The 26,846-nt window shown below is 34.7% G+C and overlaps 1 protein-coding gene across 1 annotated transcript in view; it reads right to left on the bottom strand.

Moving 5' to 3' along the window:
* LOC129216111 (phytanoyl-CoA dioxygenase domain-containing protein 1-like) overlaps positions 1-26,846 on the bottom strand; it is a 68,146-nt gene that overhangs the window by 28,917 nt on the left and 12,383 nt on the right. The window contains exons 2-6 of the mRNA XM_054850264.1: positions 25,862-26,008; positions 5,727-5,802; positions 5,587-5,634; positions 3,056-3,111; positions 1,247-1,309 (exon numbers count right to left, since the gene is read on the bottom strand). Of these exons, the coding sequence (XP_054706239.1) occupies positions 1,247-1,309; positions 3,056-3,111; positions 5,587-5,634; positions 5,727-5,802; positions 25,862-26,008 (390 nt within the window). The remainder of the gene's footprint in view (positions 1-1,246; positions 1,310-3,055; positions 3,112-5,586; positions 5,635-5,726; positions 5,803-25,861; positions 26,009-26,846) is intronic.

Genomic DNA, 26,846 nt, shown 5'->3' with positions numbered 1-26,846 from the left:
CGATACTACAATAAAAAGTTATAAAGAACAATCACAATTGAAAAATACGACAAATGAAATTATTTACTTAGATAAGTAACTATCTTAAACTATAAGAACGAAAACAAACGTTGTAGAAATAAGGAAAACAAAACCCAATAGAAAAATCCTACAAAATCAAATTATGTACCTAAATATCTCAAAGAAAAAAAAAACGCATTCTAAAATTAGTTAACCACAATAGTCCCACAATAGTGTAGCTATCGACACTGTCAGCCAGCGCCCTCTCGAGTCAACTTACCCCGCCATCTATTAGGAATTCATAAAACTAAACTTACCCCGCCATATATTACTAATTCATAGAACTAAACAATTAACTAAACATTTAATTTGCAATTACAAATACATTTCGGGAACGCTGTCGAACGGGATAAAAAGTATCCTATGTCCGTTTCCTGGTACTCCTCAACTAATCAAGAACATTGGAACTCATATAAGGTAATCCAAAATTAGGAGCCATTTTTAAACTTTTGTCAAAGCAAGATTGACATTTTTTTACAAAAACAGCAATTTTTACCCGATAAATAGAGGTAATTAGGGTTCATAGCTTATAATTTGAATTTCTGACTATAAGAATTATCTGTATTCTGTATTAATGGTTCTTACAATTATTTTATTTAAGTACTACTTTCTGTTTTTAAATATATTAGTTTTAATAACGCAAATTTCGTAAACTTTGTTAAGCTTACTTTCTTACATTAGTTATGTTTCGTACATAAAGACTGTTTTACAGTAAACAGAAATTCCTAATCCGATAGGTTGGTTAACTTGCATTATGTTAAGTTACTTCAAAGCCATAATAAGTAAATTTAAAAAAAAAAAAGTTTAATTCCTAAAAATCCAGTTTTGATGGCCTCTTAAATCTAATTTGTGGTATAAACAAATAAAACAAACTCAAAAAAGAAAAAGCGAGAAATTTCTAACCTGGTGTCAAAGAACAAATTGCTCGTTTGGAAAAAGAGTGCCACAATACGAAATTTTTCATTTTTTTTTTTTTCACTGAAAGAGTTTTAAGTGACGTTACTTTCATTGGAAAGTAATTTTTCTTCAGAATATTAACCACTGGATTTCCTGAAGTGTTAAACTTCTGTAAAATTTCATTTCTCCGTACTGTGACACTCTACTTCAAAACGAGCAAAATATAAAATAATATTCAAAAAACAATCTGTTGTAATTTTAATTGACAAAAATGTGTGCAATTCATTACCTTAAAGATGATCATGCTCTGAACGATGACGGGGTCTTTGTATTGAAAGTTACGTAACAAGTCCTGAGAAAATTAAAAAGAAAAGTAGTGCGATATTTAAAAAAAGAAGTAATACATGTGTATTTATTATGCTTATCAGTATTAAAATCTGGTGAAAGAGGAGCAGCTACAAATATTGCCACAAAAACATTTTCTGCATTGAAATATTAAGTAAAATTCTTTTCAATTTAGTTATTTATTCTAATGAAAAGTGAGAGCTCGATTTAAAATGATATAAAATTCACGTGGCTCTTGTAAAGTTTACTCTCTTGCCTTATTCGCAACTCCAACAAACTATAGGGGGCGCTGCAGTCACTGTCTAATGGCGAATGAAAAAACTAAAACAAACGCACGCTGTAACGTATAAATTGCTTCTAAACTTAGGAAAAGACAGAAATTTTTGTTCGCATGTATGATTTTTTGTTCTTTATTCATTTGAAAAGATTTTTCAAAGTCTCTTGGTTATTCTGACCCATGTAGAAAGAGATTCGAAATCAAAAAGTATTACCAAAGTAAAAAAATAATGCAGAACACTGTAAGTTGTTCTGAAGCAGCCATTTTCACGATGTTGAATTCGGAATTCATAAATTTTTGGTTTGCTTCGAACAGCATTTTCATTTTGTGCCCTTTTTTTCAAACATTAGTACACATTATGTCCAGTTTCGTGACATTTCCGGCATTTGTTGACATTTTTTGGGACATTTCCGGCGTTTGCTGACATTTTTGTCACATAGTGCACATACGTGACAGACTGTCAAGAGTAACATTTAACACTAGAAAATTTATTTCTATGACTATATGATTGGATATCAAAAGAAATTATCATGCATTTAATTCATTCGTCATGGAAATGATTTAACTGATATGCGAAATCTTGTCAAGATACATTATTCTTTCACACAATTTTAAAACCATAACCCTATAAAAAGATTTTGGGCGAAACTCTTACACCGATAATGACAGCTTTTGCAGAGCAATAAAGTCAAGTTGGCGCGATATTTTAGCGATAAAAATTCCAAACTTTTATTTTTTATTGTTCAAATTCTTAACGTTCTTTCTGGATTTTTCAATTCAGCGGTAAATATTTTCAAGAAAATTTATTTGCATACTGTCCATTTCAGTTGGATGCTGTAGTAACAAAGGTTATTTAAATGGGATTAAAGGTTATTAATGTGGAATTAGGTTAAGGAAAAGAGTAATTTTTCAGCATGGCCCTATTGTCCAGTCAATGTTGTTAAGTCCGCTTTTTTTCATCGAATTGAAAAACTAATTTTTATTCAAATTCACTCAGAACAAGAAAAATAAAATATGTACTCACAGTTTATATCAGATATTTTTTTTGTTACGCTGTTGAGGATGACGATTCCAAATGATGAATTACGCAAATAAAAAAAAAACACATAACAAATTGTTTGTTTTGCCCAAAATGAACACGTGGAACGCAATGTTTTAGTTTTTCCGGCAGTTTTGTAAATATCCGCAAGGTAGCATATTCGAGCTCTGGAGTTGCGAATTAATGGTTTTTATTATATATATATATATATATATATATATATATATATATATGAATATCGTTTTACAGTAAATTCATTGCTAGTGGCATTGAAAAATTTCGCAAAAATATTTATTTAAATAAATAAACGCATTGACATTAAAATTCATACAAAAGTAAAAGTTGTGATGATTTTTAAAATTATTTATTGGATTGAATTTGAACCTTTTTTTGAATATAACTACTTTATTCATGCAATATCATAATAAAACACTTACTTTTATTTTCTGGCTGAATGTATGTTTCTTAAAAAACGGATTCCACCAGTGAAGAGCTAAAAGAAAAATAATTAATTATGTGTATAATTTTTTTAAGAACAGTTCTACTTTTTTGAGGGGAAACTCAAAAACGCTCATTTTGATTTGAATATTATTTAAACTATGCACATAAAATACGTTTATTACTAAAGAATAATTTCTAGCGTAAAATATTGTTAGATGCGCGTCTTCATATTAACAGGAGCATCAACTTCAAAATTTTGAACAGTAACCTCTCATTTATAGGTCATTCAAATTTGTAAACACCATTATGTTTTGTTAAAAAAATAGTTTGGGGCAGAAATTTGCAGCGGGATCTTAGACTATAATGGACTGTTCTTATTAAATAATTAGGGATAAAATTAGTTAGAAATTTTTGTCCTGTAGGAAACAATAATAGTGAAATAAATGTTAAGCCTAAGCGAAATGAACCGAATAAGTAACAGGATAAATTTAAAAAACCAGAAAGATCGGAGCAAAAATCCCATTAAAATCAGAGTAAGCAAAAAAGTTTTTTAAAAAAATCCTGTTTAAATGAAGACATTAGTTCATAAAACTTTACATTAGGGAAAGAAAACTATTTCCTACAATCTCATTAGATTCACGATATCAGCATTTTCAAATAACATTGATCTAACTCTGAAAATCTCCGTCAAGAATAGTTCCATAAATCTTCATCAGTAAAGAGTAAAAAGTGTAAGTAAATAACCCAATAGCGTAAATAAAACACCCTTTAAATAGGAGCAATGTTCCCCAATGTCGCCATTAAAATGAGGATAATCGTACAAAACCCTATTAGCATCATTAATTTTTGAAAACACAGAACACCACTAAACATTTCATTGAAAAAATTAAAATAATTCGCTTAATGTGCTAACGTGGTCGCTCGGCAAGACTGGAGGTAAAAAATAGATTTGGCATATTAATTTACATTTTAATAGCGTTTGTAATGTTATTTGAGCGTTTTATTTTATTTATTTGGCGAATTTTTTAAAACTTGAATACCTCATAGTATTTAGTAAAATGACTGATAGTTCTGCTCACCTTTGTAGAGCCTCAACCATATGATAGTGAAATAATAAAAATAAAAAATAAAAAAAATGAAAAAAAATGAAAAAATTAATTTGAATTTTGACATCTTGAATTCAAATTATGTTTTTCGCAATCACGAGTGTGTGTATGTAGGCGTGTGTGTTTGTGTGTTTGGGGTATGTGTGTTTGTGTGTAGGGGGTATGTGTATGTGTGTGTAGGCAGGTGTGTTTGTGTCTGTGTGCTGGCATAAGTGTGTGGGTGGTTGTGTGTATGAATGTGTGTGTGGGGGGGTATGTCTATTTGTGTGTAGGCATATGTGTTTGTGTCTGTGTGCAGGCATGAATGTGTGGGTAGTTGTGTGTATGTGTGTGTAGTTTTTTGTGTGTGTGTATGTGTAGGTGTCTGTATGTATGCGTGTGTGTATGTGTATGTGTGTGTAGGTGTATGTGTGCGTGTGTGTATGTGTGCGTGTGTGTGTATGTGTGCGTGTGTGTGTATGTGTGCATGTGTGTGTGTGAGTATGTGTGCGCGTGTGTGTAGGACATGGATGCAACCTGGAGACGGCTTTCGCTATAGGAGCAGCATCGTGAGGAGCTGGCCGACGGTGATGGTGTGGGGCGGTTGGAAAATAAATGATAGCACGCCAAAAATAGTCAAATGAAAGCAATAAGCAATCGTGATTGCTCAAAAAAAAAAAAAAAATCTAAGTAGTGAAAGTGCAAAATAAAACAAAAACAAGTTTTGGGACACACAAATTACTCTGCCTCCTCTCCTCGTTATGGTAATACAAGATCTTAAAAGTCTGCGGAAATGTAAAGAAAAGTCATCAGATTGAGCAACTTTCGGCCCGCTTATACCATACTACTTTTAGTCACTGAAGTTGATAGAATGCGCAAAAAAAAAAAAAAAAAAAAAAAAAAAAAACATGAAGCGAGGAAAATCTTTTATTTTCAAAACGTTTATTTTTTAATTATTTTTTTAATGTCCGATTTTTTAAACAAATCATGGTCTTTATAACGTCAATAAGTGATGAACTTTGGCGCATACTCCACTGGCGCGCTGAATGCTGACGCTTGCTGTCTACAGCGTTTCCATAATCAGCGCTTCGTGATCATTCAGAAGCGAAATAAATATTGTACTCTACGCTTACAATGAACCACATACATGTGAGTAAAGATGCGAATTAAATATTGCGCTCTGGGCTAATGGCATCAGTGAGCGGCATCTCATCACTTGTGATGTCATGTGCCCAAGCGTAAACAATGAAAGCGCACCGGTTAAAGTATTTTTTTTTTTTAAATATTGAATTTTGTCAAATTATTTTGAAATGGTCAGATCCTATGTTTTTAAGCATGGTCTTTCAGAAAAAAAATACTTTTAAAATTTCGGAAACGAGCCCATTCCATGTAAAAATATATTCCTGTTTGAGAAATATTTGAACCAAAGTATGGGTACTTGCCATATCCTATTTTGTTGAGAGCTTCTTTCTTTTCAACAATTAACTTCCCTAAAAAAAAAGACAAATTCCAGAAGTAAAAATATGATTTAATACTTTTTTAAAATATTGCAAAGCAAGTTTAAGGCAATGGTGCGGCTCACCGTTCATGTCAAAGGCGTCATTTTCAAAAAAATATCCAATCTTGTCCCCTGAGCTTAAATAGTATTCATCTGCTGCCTGCAAAGAAAGGGGAGAAAGCCTTTATGAAGTAATTAAATCTATAATTCGTAGTTCTGAACCGATTTTTAAAACTTTTTGAAAACATTTTTGTCAACTTATATTACAACTAGTGGTATCAGCACGGCTTTGCCCGTAATAGAAAAATTAAAAGGTCTTTTGGTTCGCCTGTAAATTTACAAATAATGTATGGTGAATTTTCTCGCTAATTGGCTTGTACCCATGTTACAGTTCCACGCTATGATAATTTCGTATCTCGACAATTGGCTTGTGCCCATGTTACGGTTCCACGTTATGATAATTTCGTAATTTACTCGTCCGTCTTATGACAATTTTGTTCTTAAAATAGGAATAGAAAAAGAACCACATCGAATTTTCGAAAAATCGCTTCAAGGTGCATACCCCCATGCTACAAACTAACTTTGTGATAAAATTTCATGAAAATCGGCCGAACGGTCTAGGCGCTATGCGCGTCACAGGTCACAGAGATCCTGACAGACAGAGATCCGGACAGAGAGAGATCCTGACAGACGGAGATCCCGACAGAGAGACTTTCTGCTTTATTATTAGTAAAGACTAGAGGACCTGACAGACGTTGTTCTGTTCAAACTTCGTAAATTGAAAGGTTGAAAAATTTCAATAAACTATCAAGTGTTTGAACCGTTTTGTTGAAAAAAATAAGTAAAAAGAAAATGTTTTAAGCGGCTTGGTGTCAGAATGCGTATATGTATTACAACTTGATTTATCTAATGCCCACTGAGCAGTTGTTTTATTAACTATTTATCCTCCCGTACTTGATGGTTTGTTCCTTCTGCCATACTCAAAGGATAAAAAGCGTGCTCTGATATTAAGTGTAAAAACTAACTACCCATCTAGAACAAACGAAAAATCCCGCTGCAACATTCCCCCTATGAAAAAGAATAATAATAAAAAAAAATTATATTAATTTGAATTTTTTGGCATCTTGAATTCAAATTATGTTTTTCGCAATCACGAGCGTGTGTGTGTATGAATGCGCGTGTGTGTTTGTGTAGGCGCATGTGTGTGGGTTCGTGTGTGTGTGTACGTATGCATGTGTGTGCGTATTGTGTAATGCAGTGCTTTGTACGAACGCAACGCGCGTGTGTGTGTAGGCGTTAGTGTGTGTATGTAGGCATAAGTGTTTGTGTCTGTGTGCAGGCATGAGTGTATGTGTGTTTGTGTGTGTGTGTAGGAGTGTGTGTCTGCGTCTGTGCGCAGGCATGAGTGTGTGTATGTGTGTGTAGGCGTGTGACTGTATGTGTGTACAATATGGACGCTACCTGGAGACGGTTTTCGTAAGAGGAGCAGCATCGTGAGGCCGGTCGACACGACGGTGGTGCTGGCAGAGGGTGCTGGCGGGAAAATAAAATGACAGGAATTCAAAACAGTGAAATGAGAACAATATGCAATCGTGATTGCTCAAAAAAAATTAATTTGAATTTTGTCATCTGGAATTCAAATTATGTTTTTCGCAATCACGAGTGTGTTGTGTATGTAGGCGTGTGTGTTTGCGTGTGTGGGGGGGGGGGTATATGTGTAGGGGGTATGTGTGTGTGTAGGCATGTGTGTTTGTGTCTGTGTGCAGGCATGAGTTTTGGTAGTTGTGCGTATGAGTGTTTGTGTACAGGGGGCGGGGTATGTGTATGTGTTTGTGTCTGTGTGCAGGCAAGAATGTGTGGGTAGTTGTGTGTATGTGTGTGTATGTGTTTGTGTGTGTGTGTGTAGGTGTCTGTATGTATGCGTGTGTGTATGTGTTTGTGTGTGTATGTGTTTGTGTATGTGTGTAGGTGTATGTGTGTGTGTGTAGTTGTGTATGTATGCGCGTGTGTGTAGGATATGGATGCAACCTGGAGGCGGTTTTCGCTATAGGAGCAGCATCGTGAGGAGCCGGAGCAGAGGGTGCTGGCGGGAAAATAAAATTATAGCACATCAAAACAGTCAAATGAAAGCAAAAAGCAATCGTGATTGCTCAACAACCGAAAGGATAACGTTTAAAAAATGATAAAGGTTCTCTGAATAAGCAAAAATCACTCATCTCCGCCCTCCCCCCTCTATTTTTTATACCCCAAATCGCCAAGCCACCACGTTACTGTAATCCAACCGATCAGTGAGCGAAGCTAACTCCGACCGATTAGCGGTCCGATCTTTTGAACAAAAATTTTAAAACTTCATATATTGCTTAATTTGTTCTTTCAACTAAAGATAAAGATCTTCCACTACACTGATCTTTTGTGTACAGAACTACCCTGTTGTAATTTATCTGGACGAAAATAAAATTTGTTTCGTCTTTAAATTCCATCATCTTTTCCTTTATAAATGTACTGATTAGTTTGATAATCCTCAAAGTATTCTTGACATTGGTGCCAAAACTCAGATAGATTTGAGCCAAGAAACAAATGTTGCTTTTTACGGTACTTTCTGATCATTTGGTTAGGAAAACCTAAAGCACCGATCCGGTCACATGGTTCAACTACGACGACAGAACACACGTTTTGCGTGAACCTTCCAGTACTTTACTTTAAAATAAATCTCGGGGACCTAAAATCGTTGTTTTCAAGGAATGAAAAGGCTTCACTCTCTCTCTCTCTCTCTCTCTACGTTTTATTTATTTTCAATTGACATATCAGAGTAGGAAATTTCATTACAAAAAGCAGAGCTGGTTTTATTATTGTCCTTTGGCAACGGGTTAAATAAATATTTATTTCAGTTCTTGCTCAATAATAGGTTAAAATAAATATTAATCATTTGGGAGATATAACTATCAGGTATAACTTTGATATACACCCCCAAAAATTACGCGCCAAATCTGGCATTCCCTACGGACTTTTTAGGGTTGCTGTTCCTTATTTTGGTGTTGCCAATTTAGGTTTTTTCAGCTTTTAGGTTTTTACTGTTGCCAAATTTAGTATTTTCATGTATTTTGTACCATTTTTTGAGTTTTTTTTAAAAGTTTTGTGGCAACAATTTTTGTGGCAACAAAGTTTTGTGTCAACAAAAACCAAAAAAGTCGCCAAATTTCCGATTTGGGGGGGTATATCAAAGTAGTTCCAACTATCCAATGTTTAAATTAATTAAATGATTAACAAAAACTTTTCCGATTCGATCCATCGCGCTTCGAAACCATGCTAGCCACAACTTAATTACACACAAAAAATTTGATCAAAAGATTTGTCCAGCCATTTAAAAGCCTTATGGTGACAAACGTTCGCACAGATGATTTTTATATATTAAGACTAGAGGACTCGACAGACGTTGTTCTGTTCAAACTTTCTAAATTGAAAAGTTGAAAAATTTCAATGAACTATCAAGCGTTTAAAACTTTTTTTGAAAAAAAATTAGTAAAAAGAAAATTTTTTAAGTTGTTGGGGTGTCAGAATGCGTGTATTTATTACAACTTGATTCATCTAATGCCCATTGAGCAATTGTTTTAATAACTACTCGCAGCAAGGCCGTATCCAGAATTTTTTTTCGGGAGGGGCCCGGATTAGCACATTGCCCTAACACACACACACACACACACACACACACATATATATAGTATATATAGACACACCAAACGCATAAAAATGTTAACATAGAAGACTTTTTGTCTCGATATTTAATGATTCCACTGTTTGGACTGTTGTTATTTTAATTTCTTATTATTTTTCTTATTCACCTTGTAGTGATAAGGATAACAGGAGAGTGTCCCTTTAAGTCGGATGTAGAACATCCATAATTTCAGGGGGTCGGGGGTTTTCCCTCCCGAGAAATTTTCGAAAAAAAAAATCTGTATTTTGACGCCTTATATTGGGTAATTGTGACTACAAAAATATGAAAAAAAAAAATTAATTTGAATTTTGTCATCTTGAATTCAAATTATGTTTTTCGCAATCACGAGTGTGTGTTTGTATGTGTGTGTGTGGGGGGGGGGTATGTGTATGTGTGTGTAAGCATATGTGTTTGTGTCTGTGTGCAGGCATGAATGTGTGGGCAGTTGTGTGTATTTGTGTGTATGTGTAGGTGTCTGTATGCATGCGTGTGTATATGTGTTTGTGTATGTGTGTAGGGGTATGTGTGTGTATGGTGGTGTTTGTGTATGTGTTTGTGTATGTGTGTATGGTGGTGTATGTGTGTGTATGTGTTTGTGTATGCGTGTGTGTTGGTGCGTGTATGTATGCGTGTGTGTGTGGGATATGGACGCAACCTGGAGACGGTTTTCGCTAGAGGAGCAGCATCGTGAGGCCGGCCGACGCGACGGGTGGTGCTGGCAGAAGGAGGCGCCGCGCCGGTGGGAAAAATGATAGCACGCTAAAAACAGTCAAATGAAAGCAATAAGCAATCGTGATTGCTCAAAAAAAAAAAAAAAAAAGTTTTTTAAAAGTTATACATTCTTTTGCAAATCAAGATCAAACAAAATAAAAACTGCTTGCTCGACAAATCATGGAACTTAATGGACAGACAGGAAAAACGAGAGGGGAGAAAAGAGAAGCACTTCGTCATCTGCTCATATCGGCTTTTAGTGAAGTTTGTTTTTGATCACTCCCCCTACCCCATTTTTTTTTCATTAAATGCCCTACAGTATGAAAATTGTACAAAATAGTTTAAAAGAAATGGTGTAGACATTCAGAAAATAAGAACGGAAGAGTAATATTCTGGCCATTTGGACAATTCATACTTATTTTCTTGATAAGATACAAAATTGAAGAACTTTTCAACGAATTTCAAAAACTTAAATAATTTTCAAAGATTCTTGAACAGTTGAAATTATTTGAAGCTCTTCATTTACACTTTTCAGAAGTTGATTGCAGTCTTACAAAATGATTATAACTTTGTAAGACCACCCGTTTTAAGTTAAAAATAAATGCAACGAAATATTTCTCGAAACAAACTCTTTTTTTTTTCAATCACAAGTAGTGCAGAAAATGAAAGAGAGTAGAGCAAGTGTTATTTTCTTCTCATACTAAAGATATTAACAGTATGCAGTAGAACTAAGAGAAAAAAAAAAAAAAAAAAAAAAAACAAGCAATAACAAAAGAACTTCCATGATATACTGAATTCGGCATTAAATAAATGCAAGACAAGAAACATATCAGTCACAAAAATGATCTTGAAAGTTATGCTACAAAAACGCGAGAATCGTGATTTTTGCATTTTTTACTCAGGATGTATCAAGGAGCTGAATTTGTCCGATTTGTCACATCTTGGTAACAAGATACTCGCCGAATCGGAAACTAGGGGCCCAGCCTTTGGGGAGTCCGCGGCTCGAAATCAGTACAGTGTAAGTTTTATAAGAGTTTTAGGGGGAGGAGGGCAGGGTCGTGCACAGACGGGAGAAGGGACACCTGTTGGCCCGAGCTCGAGCTTAAATGGGGCCCAATATTTTTAAACCTAGGGTTGAAAATATGGGTAAGCAATATGGAGAGGGCCCAAAATAAAGCATTTGTGACAGCCCCAAAATTTCTGTGCACGCTCCTGGAGGAGAAAGTGCACAGAATTCAGTTTGGTAGACTTGAAAAATCTACCGAAATGACAAAGGGCCTGCCTTGACCCTGGACTGCCCTGAGTTGAATTGGGAAAGAGAGCAGGAAGTCCTAATTAAAGGTCTAAATTTCAAGTGCGCCTTGCAGCTAATGAGAACTAGAACTGCTTTTTCTGTATTTCTTCAAAGTATTATAAATTTTGAATAGTAGCAAAATTAAGAATAAAAAAAAAACATTGTTATTTTCCTTTTCTGACATTAGGAATTAAAAAAAAAAAACCTTCTGTTTTACGGTGCAAAACATTTCGGGTTTCGGGGGGGGCGGGCCCGTCAGCCCCCCTCCCCTCTGGATACGGCCCTGACTAGCAGTACCCGCATAGCGATGCCCGTGCTAAAAATTTAATGGAAGTCCGTTGGATAAAAAAGAATTGACGCCCACTCCCGCTCTGATGTAAAATGATCACTTTTCTTTGTATAAAATGCGTACACACCTTTTCAAGGAATTAAATTTCAAAGAATTAATAATTGATTAATTAAAAGAATTATTCTTTAGAATTCGAAGATATTTCGATTACTGGGGGTTTGGCGCTATCGTCAATTATGGGCTATAATTGTTTGCTTTTGTCACTATCAGCAAGGCCATGGCTGAAGTACATTATCCCTTGGTCTTTGGAGTCCACAAATTTGGCGACAATTAAGGAAATTCTAAGATTCCTAGTTTTCAAACTCTTCCCGCAGTTTCTACATTGTCTGGGGGAAATATAACGTAGATCGTAAAATATGCAGAATTGGCGAAAGTGTTTCCCCATTGCTTATAATTCCGTGGCGCCAAGTTTGTGGACCTTTAAGAAATTAAAATGAAGCGAGGCTAAAAGACGTAACCATAGCAATGCGAAACAAAACATCAGTAATTTTAATGGAGATTAGATTTATTCGAACTTTATTTTTAACGGCTTGTAATATTTTTTCTTTTGGAGATAGAAGGGTTTTTTTTTCGACCACAGGTCGTGATATTTCTATAGTAAAAAATGGCGCTTTTTCCAACGGTGTCAAAAAGAAAACTGTTGGACAATTCCTTCGCTTTTTATTGATTCTATTATCTCTCTCGCTGAGCATATGTCTCACTATATTTCCTTGCGTACTTAAATAATCTTCATATATTGGGGGATATTTCGATAATTGGGAATCTGGCGTGGTCGCCTCATTTTTGGCATAAATAATTTAATTTTGGTAACCCTATGTGAATAGATGTTTCCGATCTCTTTGATTTGATTTTCAAAGAAAAATACCTCTCGCACAGGCGCTGGAGCCAAAAATTGACGCCAATGAAGACAGATCGCCAGATTCCCAATGGGGTCGTTTCCAAAATTTTAAAAGTATTTTTTTCTGAAAGAGCATGCTTAAAAATATAGGATCTGACCATTTTTTAAAAAAAATATGTTTAATATTTTTAAAAAATTACTTAAATCGGTGAGATTTCATTGTTTACGTTTCTGTCGTATGACATCACAAATGATGAAATGCCATTCAGTGTTGCCATTCACGTAGAAAAATATTTAATTCGCATCTTTACTCACGTGTATTTGCAACTACTGTCCAACCACGGATTGTATGGAATTTTCAAATGTCCAGATAAGATGAATCTATCTAAATGAGGGGGAAAAGTAAAAATTTGATGCCGTTATTCCGCTCATTTGAATGAGACCCTGCTTCTGCAAAAGTTGGCATCGCTAAAAAATAATAGATTTGTCCGATTCCGGCTGTAAACTGATTCTTTAAACACTTCAACTTCTTTTGTTGTTATTTTACATTGCATTATTAAAGAACAAGGTACATTGCATTTCAGGAAAAAAAATATTGATTTAAGAAGTTTTATGACACTTTAATTTCCCTTTGTATTTATGACCACTTTACCCCACGGGATGGGGGAAAGTGGTCATAATTTAAAAAAAACTGCAAAACCGTTACAAATAACCCGAATTTTTATACATTTCGGTTGTTTTTATATTTACAAGTATATGTACGAGCATACTATACGTATACGTGTCGTGTAGACATGAGTAAACATGTTCATATACAGTGGCTCCCAAAAGTCTTCGTACACCTACGACTTTCAACGAAATAGGCCCCAAATCATTGGTTAGAATTAATATTTCGGAATAGGTATTTAATTATAAGATCTATGATCAATTTTCAACAAAACTGCTTGAAAAGTTTTTAAAAAATATTAAAACTTATTTTTTTAAAAATCAAAAACCGAAAAGTGCCGGAAATTTTATCTCACAAAAGTCTTCGTACACTTTATAAAATGTCTATATATTATTGAATAATCTAATTTTTGATTAAGTTATTAATTAGTAGAATATCATACAGTATTCATAACACCTTTTAAACGTCTGGGAATAGATTTTATTCTTTTTCTTTCTTTTTTTTAGCGTAATTTCTGAGTAAGTGTTCTACCACACTTCAAGTATTACTATTTCTAGCTCTATTTTCGTTTTAAAGCCCTATTTTCGTAATCTAGTCTCTAGATATCTCTAAATACGTTACAATAAGTTACAATCTGGAGATTGAGGGGGTATTTTTTAAACTTAAGGACAATTTTCGAGGCACTAGACGCAAACGTTGAAAACCGTGTGCTTCTTATCGTTATCTTGATAAAAAAACAAAGTTGTTTCCAATAACCAAATTTTTGGCTATGAGTTCAAAATTGGTTTTTAAAATATTTAAAGGAACATCATGATTCATTATTTCATCAAAAATTTACAAACTACCAAGTCCTGATGCTGATATGCACCCTCACACTAAAACACCTTCACCGTCCTGATTAACTGATCCAACTATGTTCTTAAGATTAAGTTCCTAATTTTTTCTTATACTAACAGTTATACAACAATTTAACCAAAAATGTTGAATTCATTTTTATCTGTAAGTAAGACATGATTCTAAACTGTTTTTAGCTTATTTATCATTCATTTTGGGACGAAAAGCGTAAGCTTTCTGTTTAACGCACGACCAAGAAAATTTCTGCGGGAAGAGGTCCCATTTAATCCAGCTAATCAAAGAACTTGGCGAGCAATTTTAGGTGAAAATTAAATGTAAAATGTTTCATTTAACTCTGCAGAAACATTTACAGTACTCAAATGTGTATTTTTCATAATTTTTTTAACTTTAAATCTACGATCACGTTTTGTCATCTTTGCCGGTTGACCTTTTCTTACCTTGTTTTCGGTCTGATTCCTTTCTTTAAAGCATTTTATCAAGCACTTTACTATACAAACAAATAAATTAACTAATTTAGAGACATTTCAATCCAATTTACCCCTACTGTGGGAAAAAAATTCAAATTGTGAATGGCGTTTGCGGTTTTTTACGAATACCAGTTATTTTACAGTAATAAGCAATATATTAAGGAATAAATAAACAAAAAATTAAAGCCAAATGACTTTTAAGGGTCAACACAATGCAAAAATATTAATAAAACGGCATATGATAATTTTAATCATGAATTTATTCGAAAATATTTCAGTGTACGATGACTTTTGTGGCGTGATATTTCTCTGTCTCTGTTTTCTGATCCATTTCAAAAAGAAGATCCGTCAATATCTTGAAAAAACCAATGGGTTATATTTAGAATGACATAGGAATGATGTGAAAAAATATTGGACTTTATATTCGAATTCAGTTTTGAGTTATTTTAGTTTTACTAAAAAATTTCAAAGTGTACGAACACTTTTGGGAGCCACTGTATGAATAGATACATGTATACATCAGATGCATGCACGTGCCTACTCAAGTATATACGTGTATACACTAGTATATAAGCATTTATACGTGATTACCTACACGAGTATATACGTGTCACGTGTATATGCGAGTATATACGCGTACAGACGAATATCATATGCGTGTTTTGCACTTGTATCTCGAGTACATGTGTGCATAAACACGTATAAACGAACATCATATGCGTATTTTGCACTTGTATCTTGTGTATATGCGTGTATACCTGAGTATATACGTGTACAGTCGACGTATATACGCATATATAAGTGTACACACATACTTATACGGGTATAAACGAGTTTATTCGTGGATATATCCAGTGCGTGTTTGGGGGGGGGGGGGGGTGCGTGTCTACTCACGGAAATATATATGGAAGCACGAGTATAATACGTATGTTTACGTGTAAACACGATTATATACCTGTTAGACGTATATAGGTGCATTTACGTGTATACACCAGTACATGTATCCACGTATATCCACGAGTATATCCGCTAATATACATGTATGCTTACAGAATGAATCCAAGTTCTTTTGCAAAATCTAAGTGGTGTGAAAGGGGAGGATAAGAAGCAAAGAAACATAAGGAACTTTTGATTCTTTGTTTCGCTGATGCGCTACATGCACAAAAGGTCAGAAACTGATGTTAGCAAAACAGGTCACAAATTTGTTACACAAAGATGATTTTACCCGACATTTTAGTTTTTAAGAAATATTTAGAGCGGTTGTTAAAAGTTACGGCCTGTAGTAGCTCTAATACACGCATCGCAGCGACTGATGAAAGTTTTTCAAAAGTCTCATAATTGCAACAGAGTGATTGCGATGCATGTATTACAGCTGCCGGCCGCAAACTTCATCAATAACTTTAAAACTTTCTTAAAACTTAAAATGTTGTGTAAAATCGCCTTTGTGTAATAAATTTTGACCTGTTTTGCATCCATCAGTTTCTGGTTTTTGTGTGCATGTAGCGCGTCAGCCTTGAGTTTGATTCTATATGTTTCTTATGATTCTTGCTTCTTATCCTCCCGCCTGACACCTTTTAATAATTTGCCCAAAAGTTCAGACTCACCCTGTATTGTATATCATATGCTTGTATGCAAGTGTCTACTCGAGTACGTACGCGTATATACGTGTCTTTCTGAGTATATAATTGTTCGTATATATACGAGCATAAGCGGGAATATACGCGTATAGTCGAATGTATATCTGTATAGATAAAAAATACTTGCAGATACCCAAATACGTGTTTATTGGTGCATTTCCGACAGCATATAGCATAGTTTAAGAACAATAGAACGTTTGGGAACATTGTGTTGGTTTATTGTCCGTTAATATTTACTCTTTACACGCATGCTTCATTTGGTTGCAAAAATTTGTGACAGAACCGGTAATCAGACATGGATACAGGGGAGGGGAAATGAGGGAAATGGCCCCCTCCTGAAGCATGAAAGGGTGCCTTCTAAAAGGGGCACCGAGGGCGGCCACTAATGTTTACCCTCCAAGCTTTTATAGACCTAAACAATGAAAACATTTTTTACTTATATAAAAAAAAGCTATACTGATTAGATACTCTCATCATAAGTATTTCAAACAACAAAATCTGTGTTCAATAATCGTGGATGCGTGAAAGAAAGTGGAAAATTGCGACTCCTTTGAGAGTCAAACATATATGAATGACGAACTAAAATTTTGTAATTTTCCCACTTGACGGCAATTTTTTCTAATTAAAATCCCGAATGAACTGCCCGGTTTCAGATCAGGTAGGAGGACAGGGCTCTTGCACTGGGTAGTAAGTTTAAACGAAGATCCAAAAGGATGCCATGACCTCCTTGACGGAATTAAAGAAGGCTTAAAATTGCGTTTCTAGGACTTCAATTTCAGAACATTTCACTGGTTGAACCACCGATCTTAAGGACCCAATTAAGTCTCTGATTCACTCCTTCCACCTTAACTTAATCAAACATAGCCTAAAAATGTTGGCTCCGAAATCTAAAATGCGTTTTTAAAGGACAGCCTTTCCTAATATCATCAAAAATTGCTTAATGACATTTTTCGGATTTCTTTTTCGAAATTTTTGCGAAGGATTTTTTGCAATTACTACCAAAGACAGTCTCAGTTAGCGTCTTTAGAGAAGCCCCTAATCCCACCCCCTCTCACTTAATTTATTGAAAAACAAACTAAAATTACTTTTTTCAGACATTAGTTTCAAAAACTTTCGGGAAAGGACCCCCGGATCCCCCTTTTCTCCAATGCAATCACTATACCTCAAAATTTCGTTTTTAGACGGTTCCGTGGAGCCACAGAACCCTTCCTGCCTAAACTGGCCTGAAATTGACTTCAGTTTCTAAGAACAGTTTGTGAGGGCACACTGAACCCCCGCCCGTTTTTAGCCCCATCGTTGTCAAACAATGCCTAAAATACGTTTTTGGGACTTCAATTTCTAAAAAATTCCGGAGGAGAACTGCTTGGCTCATGTAACTTTTTACTGCGCTAATGCATGCTTATCAATCGTCGAGGTGAGTTGGACAAAAGTCTATAGTTGTATTTTTCAGATATTAATATCGAAAAATATCCGTAAGATCCGCCGAAGCTTCTCAGTATCGTTAACGTCATCAAAAATAGTATAAAATTGCGCTTTTAGAAACATCCGATTAAGAGCCTCAAAACCCTTCCTTCTAAAAAATAGCCTATAATGGATTTTAGTTCTGAAAAATATTTCGGTTCGGAATATTTTCACGTTTCCCCTATCGTTTTCAAATATAGCCCAAAATGGGTTTTTAAACAATAATGAAGAGAAATTACCGGAGGAAAGCCGCCAGATCCCCTACTATCACCAAAGACAGCCTAAATTTGCGCTTTAAATTTCAATTTCGAAAACCTTCGATGGGAGACGATTGAATCTCCCTCCCTCTAGCAACGAACGTCAACAAAGGTAACCCAAAATTGCGTGTTTAAAACTTCAGTTTCGGAAAATTTTCGGGAAGAGCGCCGATTTTTCCTACGCTACGGTCACAAAAAATAGCTTCAAACTGATTTCAATTTGGAAAGAATTTTAGGAAAGAACATCAACATTACTACCTCCTGAAGTCTCGAAAAATTTCCTAAAATTGCGATATTTGACATCAATTTCGAAAATTTCTCCATGCACCTTGAGTATACCCGACTCTTTTGTCGTAGCAACCGAACCCAACCAAAGATAACCTAAAACTATTTTTCATACGCCAATTTCGATAATTTTTTTCGGAGTAATCCCCCCTCCCCTGATTCCCCCCCCCCCCGCCCCCCCCGCTTCCCAATCTTCCGTCCTTCCTCTGATGTCACCGACGACAGACTATAAAATGCGTTTTTAAGACTAGTAAATTTTGGTATCTATTACTTTTTTCAAAGATATAAATTGTTCCAAAGGTGTTTCTTACTATAAAACTTTTCTTCCTTTTTATAAGTTCATCATTCTTCTGTTTTTTTTTTTCCTTTCTTTTTTAAATTTGAACTTGGTATAGAAATTTAAAGAAAGATTTATATGAACGTTAAAGATGAGTCAAAATATGCAAATTACTCTTGAGGGGCGGCACATTAGGTCTTTGCACACGGGCGGCCGACACCCTAGGATCGGCCCTGCTTATACTTAAAGATTAAGTGACTTTAGAAGAACAATATTCGTTTAAGCCTAATATTATGACCACTTTACCCCATCTTACTTAAATTGTTCTAAAAAATTATTCAAAATAGATTCAGCTAACTGCTAATGAGTAAGAGTTCTTGAGACATGCAGTCAATCTGTTCATAATTCTAACAAACAAAATTTCCCAAGGAAGTTTAAAAAGGTATTTAGATTTTAAGAATTTTCATATTTACACAAAATATTTTTTTTACCAAATAAAATTTTGCCAGTTGTAAAATTTTGTATTCAAAATGTAGTATCTAAATGCACTACCCTAAAATAAAATTTTCACATTCATTCGAACCTTAATTTCCAAGCTATAGTCATTTATTTGAATTATGACCACTTTACCCCATTGATCACTTTCCCCCACCAGAACCTATGTTTTACAGCCGCTATATAGATAGGCCGACGCATCAGCTTAAGTTTAGCCATTTTGGATCGGATTTTTCATTGTTGCACTGCTAAGGGTTACCACTCCAAAGTTTCAGATTTCGCCAAATTTGCCGAACATAATATTTTATTTAAAAAAACAATTCACGTGCCGCTAATAATTGCTCACAGTGAACTATCACCAAACGCGATAACTCGCCAGAAAAGACAACCACTCAAGCACGCGCTCCGATCCAAAATTGCTAATCTTAAGCTGATGCGTCGACTGTATATATGTTGATAGCAAGCGTAGAGCGCAATATTTAATTCGCTTCTTGATTATCATAACGTGGAAATGTGGCAGAAAGATGCGCCAAATTGCATCATTTGTGACGTCATAAAGACCACGCCTTGTTTTCAAAATCGGACATTTTAAAAAATTAATTAAAAAATAACTGTTGAGAAAATTAAAGTATTTTCTGGGTCCATGTTATTTTTTTACTCATTGTATCAATTTCAGTAACTAAAAGTAGTACTTTTGAATGGAGGAAACAACCCCATTATCGAAATATCGCGATATATTGCCTAATTTGTTCTTTCCGCAAAACATAAAAATCTTCCACTGCACTGATCTTTTGTGTAATTTACCTGGAGGAAAATAAAGCTTGCTTCGTCTTTAAATTCCACCGTCTTTTCCTTTAATAATGTACTGATTAGTTTGATAATCCTTAAAGCATTCTTGACATTGGTGCCAAAACTCAGATGGATTTGAGCTGAGAAACAAATGTTGCAAGCTACGGTACTAACCACGCTGCCCGGATTACCGGCTGTCCAACCACGGATTGTATAGAATTTTCAAACGTCTAGATAAGACGAATCTATTTGAATGAGGTGGAAAAGCAAAAATTTGATGCGCGAATTCTGCTCATTTGAATAACGCTCTGCTTCTGCAAAAGCTGAATCGCTAAAAAATAATAGATTCGTCCATTTACGGCTGTAAAACGGATGTTTGTCTTTCCATACGATCCGTAGTCAGACAGTACTTTCTGATCATTTGGTTAGTGAAAAAAACCCGATTTCTACCAGTACTTAACTTTAAAATATTATATCACTGGAACTAAAATCGTCGCTTTTAAGAAATGAAGGCTTCAGTCTCTCTATCTCTCAACGTATTATCTATTCTCAATTGACATGTCACAGTAGGAAATTTCATTAAAAAAAGTAGAGCTGGCTTTCTTATTGTCCTTTGGTCACGGGTTAAATATTTATTTCAATTCTCGCTCAATAATAGATTAAAATAAATGTTAATCATTTGATAGATATAACCATCCAATGTTTAAATTAATTAATTAATTAACAAAAACATTCCCGATTCGATCCATCACACTTCGAAACCATGCTTGCCACAACTGAATTACACACAAAAAAATTGATCAAAATCGGTCCAGGGGCATTCCACGGTATTTTTGACGTTTATGTAGAGTCCGTAACGTGACCTTTTTTACCATAACTTTTAATTTACTGTTTGATTAGCATATTATTTTATTTTGATCTTCTCCTACCAACACACCAGCTCAAATTAAAATAATTTGCAAATCAAACGGTAAATTAAAAAGTTATGGCAAAAAAAGCTCACGTTACGGACTCTACATAATGTCGAAAATACCGTGGAATGCCCCTCCAGCCGTTTAAAAGCCTTATGGTGACAAACGTCCGCACGGAAGATTTTTATATATTAAGATAGATTGTTCTTTGACAGCAGGTCAGAAATTTCTCCCTTTTTCTTTTTTGAGTAAGTTTTATTTGTTTATATCACAAACTAGCAGTACCCGCACGGCAATGCCCGTGATAAGAATTTAAAGGAAGTCCGTTGAATAAAAAATTATCAAATAAAGACAAAGACCCGACTGCGTAAAAACCAAAAAGACTAAAAAGAAAAACTATATATAAGCTCAGTGGTTTTTATGTTATTAAGTACTACTGAATAAATAAACATTGAAATTGTTTTTTAATCGGTGCCACCACATAAGACAAATCATAAATTCAATAGCAGAATAGAAGGATCAACAGTCTATTTCTTTTTGACCAATCAACGAACCCCGTAAAATTTTAATGGGCCCCGACTGTTGATAATTCTATTCTGCTTTTGAATTTATGATTTGTCTTACGTGTGTATCGATCATAAAACTATTTCAATGGTGTTGTTATTCTGTAGTACTTAATAACATTTTAAACTGCTTTTACGCAGTCGGATTTTTTGTTTTTATTTAATAATTATTTTTTATTTTACACTTTTCAGTTAATTTTCATTGATTTAGTTATTATGATTATAAGACGGTAAATTTTGCAATCTTGTCATTTCATTGAGAGAGTTTATATCATGTATATTATTAAGTAAATTGCGGTGGTCTAAACTGCTGATTTTTCGTTCCTCAAGGGACCTAACTGGGCTTAAAGCTACACATGCTTGATCTTTAGCAAAAACTAGCAAAAATACCCGGCGTTTCCTGGGTTAGCAATAATTATGAGAAACAATCGTTACTTGCATTTGTTTTCTGTTTTAAGTGAAAGAACTTAAAACACACCTTTTTGACGTGATTTAAAATCTAGCTTCTACCTTACTCATAAAACTAAAGTAGCAGTAAGTAAAAAGAGCAAAATAGTATTCATTTAGAAACGAAAACACGAAATTTAAGCGTATACAAATTTGAAGAATTTCCGAAATATGAAATTAAACTTCACAGGTTTAAAAAGATTTATCGGTTAATACTTTTTTTACATGGAGTCTTACCTTCTCTGTATGTCAATTGAAGAACGAACTGTTTAAAAAAATGTAGCCGCGCGCCCGTGATCCCCTTTAACTTGCTTTAGTTATTTTAGAAAATTTTAATTATTGTGGATTCTTAATGCGATGTTACCGAATTTGCGGGAATCGTTGTCGCCATATGCTAAGATACTTTTGGTCACCATAAAATGGCGCTAAACTATTTCATCCGAAATGTTTCCAAAATAAGTAGAAAAATTTGGCGATGGTTTGAATTTGTGCACAAAGTCACATTAATGGAAGTTTTTGTGCTGTTTATATATTTGCCTAATTTAGTTGCTGGATTATTTTACAGTAAAAAAAGTTTTTAAAGACTTTGATTGACGATATTTTGTTTACATGGTGAAAGCTGACAAACATTATTACGTAGTCTTTGACTTCAAAAACCGCGACAGTTGAAAAAACTGCCAAATGCATCCGCTACAGAAATCTTTCTGCATAAATTTTGGCGAGGTTTCTGCTGTTAGATTGGATAATGATTAAAAAATCCAATCAGCACAAATAATAATAAAAAAAAAACCATTAATTGTACTAAAGTTCCGTTTAAACGGAAAATAATCAACCAAATCTAGTTATTATTAGCCAATCTTGGGGAAAAAAAACGTTACTTTAAGATTTGACTTGAGAAAAGCCTCAAACAGTCAGACGAAACACAAAAACATTCAACAATTCTAACTATGAACTGGGAGTTGAGATGATACACTAAAAAATGAATTGGGTTGAGGAAAGCCTTCGAACATGGAACAAAAAAAGCCCATAACTCGTTTTTCATACAAATTAGAACTTTCTAACAGATGCCATCTTCAGCAAAAAAATAAGCGCTTTCGATGGACACATAATTTTAGTATGTGCACGTATTTTTTAACCGTCATATTGGGGCATTTATGCGAAAATTTAGACAAATTAGAATAAAAAAGGAACTATCAATCGGATTTTTATCGAACTGGTCTACAAACCTCCCCAGTACCAAAAAGAACAAACGGTGAAAGCTTCAGCCAAATCTGCCGGGTAGTTTCTGAGATCTTAGGGAACAAATTTACCAAAGTCCATTTTTATATATATAGATGCGCGAAATTAAGTCAATCACAGCAATATAAACACCCTGTGTGACTCATGCTGGCGCGAGCTCGAAAACCTCATCAGCCAAGTCTTTCTCGTAAAACTAAAAAAGCCCGCGAAGAAAGTACACGTCCCGAAACCTCCGTCCGAAAACGGTACCTGCATTTGTCGCACGCTGTGTCACACGCAGGTAGCGTGCGACACAATCCCGAACCGACAATATGGCCACTAGTTGTTGATATGGTAAATTTTGATTTCTGTCTTATGTTTAGTGACACTCTCAAGGTTAAGACGAATCGATTGACGTAAGAATAATCCAAATCGCCCTAGGCGTTTAGCCCCTACGATGCCAAATAGGAACAAACATACTTAGACTCGTAAACACATTCTCTCCTTTGCGTCTCTCACGCGAAGGTAAAAAAGATATGGAAGAAAGTTTCGCGATAGTCACAACATACTAGTTTCAAATTATTTTTATAGCTTTAATTTAAATTTTTTTGAGCAATCACGATTGCTTATTGTTCTCATTTGACTGTTTTTGGCGTGCTAGGGTAAAGACCCCAGTGATTGGCACTTTAAGAGTCTATCCTTAAACTTACCTCTGTTTTTAGTACTTAGAAAAAAAAATACTCTTGCAAAAATTTTTGTATCCAAGAGTGCACATCTGTGCATCTATTTGGTTCACTAAAATCAAAAATGTTTGAATCGATACTTTTATAAAAATATGCATATAAAAAGTTACCAAAATCACCAGTAATTGGCACCTGATACCCCAATGTATGACACCTTGTGATCCAGTAATTGGCACATGTTAATAGACCTGGAAAATCACTTTATTTTTTACTTATAAATTACATACAAATTTTATCATCATAAGAAACATGAGTAATGTTAATGTTAAGTAGGTAATCTTTACTAATAATAAAGCAGAAAGTCTTTCTGTCGGGATCTCTGTCTGTCAGGATCTCAGTGACGCGAATAGCGCCCAGACCATTATGCCGATTTTCATGAAATTTGGCACAAAGTTAGTTTGTAGCATGGGGTGTGCACCTCGAAGCGATTTTTCAAAAATTCGATGAGGTTCTTTTTTTATTCCAATTTTAAGACCAAAATTATCATAAGATGGACGAGTAAATTACGAAATTATCATAACGTGGAACCGTAACATGGGCACAAGCCAATTGGCGAGATACGAAATTATCATTACGTGGAATCGCAGAGGTACAAGCCAATTGAAGAGAAAATACGCCACACAGGCGAACCAAAAGACCTTTTAATTTTTCTATTACGGGCAAAGCCGTGCGGATACCACTAGTTTTATATGAATTAATGCTAAATCACACTTCTTCATGTTGAAAAAGTATTTTAGAGAAATAAAAACATAAATTTGGAATGTTCCATGGAAAATGCATTGAAATTAATGCTGTTTCATCCTTTGGTTAACAGCTTTGATTTTACGAATGCTACCAAGTTAGGTTTGCCCCAAGTATAGTTAAAAACTCATATAGCATACTTTTTTTGCATAAGTTTTCCTCTTTTTTTTTTAATCAAATGCAACAAATCGGTTTTCTTTCTCTTGAAAAACCACCCGCTGCAGGCGGCATTGAGATACCGTAGGTGGCGAACGGGGGTTAGCGAGCGAATCGAGCAGAGGACGGAGCCCCCTAAAATTAATTACTGACTAACTTTCATTTGGATTTTTTTCTGGTGAAAGTCACTCCGATTGACAAAAAGCCGCAACTTCAAAAATTGATGATTTTGATGCTTTTCTTGACAATTACTATACAAAAGCTACAGATTTCAATTTCCGCTTTATCATATTCAGTACTTGGCTCACATGCCAATTACTGGGGACTAGCAAAATTGAAGCACCAGTAAATGGCACCCATCATTATTTTTAACTTCCAAATAGGGACGAAAATATACTTCTACATAATTAAAGTAAAACCTTTCAACTAAACAAAACTTTTGACAACGGAAATTTAAATGATATTTTAAGTCAGATTTTAATGGATTTATGTTCATGCTTCCCTTAAGCCAGAGAAGAAGCTTTTGCAACAAAAATGGCTGATTTGACACAAGCCACAATTGTTTTTCTTACCTACGTACTGCTGCCATTTAGTAACATGAATTGAAGTTATAATCTTTAAAATTAATGTACATTCAGTTGGTATATAGCCTTCTATTTTAAAAAAACTGGATACGGGTCTTTTTTTTAGGATATTTTTGTTGGAAGTGCCAATCACGGGTGCCGTGCCAATGATTGGGGGTGTTACCCTGTGATTTTATTTTCCCCCAGCCTCCCTCTGCCAGCACCATCTGTCGACCGGCCTCACGATGCTGCTACTCTAGCGAAAACCGTCTCCAGGTTGCGTCCATATCCTACACGCATACATACACACACGCATACCTACACACTCACACAGACATACACAAATATACACAAACACACATACCCACACACTCATGCCTGCACACAGACACAAACACACGTCTACACACACACACACACACGCCTGCACACAGACACAAACACACACCTACATACACACTCACACATATACCCACACACACACACATGCCTGTACACACGCAAAAAGAACACGTGATTGCGAAAAACATAATTTGAATTCAAGATGTCAAAATTCAAATTATTATTATTATTATTTTCTTTTTTTTTTTTTGCCATTTTCTGAGTTGTATATTGAATTGCTGGTCCACATAATTATTGCGACATTATATACAACCGATTAGTAAATATATTGTTCCCCGAATAGATTTATTTTTAAAACCCTTGATTATGTGGTGAATATAATTAGCACATCAAACAGTTTTGTAACAAGATACATATTGAGAAGTTTTTTTGTCAACATACCCTGCTTTTTCCTGCTCCATATACTGAAAATACTGGGCTATTTTCTTCTGGCATATTTTTAACTGCTTCAGAAACTCCTTTTCTCAGTTCCTCGACTTCCGCTGAAGTTAGGAAGTTTTCTATCTTTATGCATCCTTCTTCTAAATACTGAAATGAATACCATTTATTTATAGTATAAATATCATATAGTTTTTTTAGACTCTAAACTATTATTTTTACTAATTTTATAATTACACTAGCATTCCCGTACCCGGCATTGCTCGGGTAATGGAATTAGCAGGGGTTAACAGTGCTTGGTGCACCTAGTTTCGAAAATCCCCTATAATAACTACTTATTACCTATAACTTTTTCTAATTTGGGGAGGATCCCGGGGCCCCTGGACTCCTTACATATATGCCTTTGTCCTTAACCGATCTTTAACTGTTATTAACGATCCTTTTAAAGTATTGATTATCTTTGCAAACACAGGCCATCCACATTTTATTGATATACCTATGTTTAAGCAAGAACTTCTTTTTATACAACATTTTTAGTTTTTTTTTTTTTTCTGGTGCTAAAATTATTAAGCTGCTTGATGAACTGACTTTGGAGCAAGCTACATAACATTGGCCGTGTGAAAAAAAGTCTTCTCTTAAATCGGTCCCTGCTACTTTTAATGTCTCTCCTTGTGACTTATTAATGGTTAGTGCAAAGCAAACTTTAACAGGAAACTGCACTCTTCTAAATTCAAAAAGATAGTCCGCCTGTGATGATGTTCTTAAAAACTTCGTTTCTAGTTTTGAAAAAATGAAAGCAATAGACAGAAACATTATGAATTGACTTGAGAAACGCCTCGAAGAACCACGTGCGAAACAAAAACAATATCAAATTTATAATTCGCTATCGACCAAAAAGTTGAGATGAAGTACTGAATAATGATTTGAATAGAGGAAAGCCTTCGAAAATAAGGGATTTGAATTCAATGACAGGTTTAATTTCGCAGAA

Source organism: Uloborus diversus, chromosome 2 (genome assembly GCF_026930045.1).
Source record: "Uloborus diversus isolate 005 chromosome 2, Udiv.v.3.1, whole genome shotgun sequence".
NCBI lineage: Eukaryota > Metazoa > Arthropoda > Arachnida > Araneae > Uloboridae > Uloborus > Uloborus diversus.
Note: the sequence above shows the minus strand (reverse complement) of the source record. Positions and strands in the feature narration are given on the sequence as shown.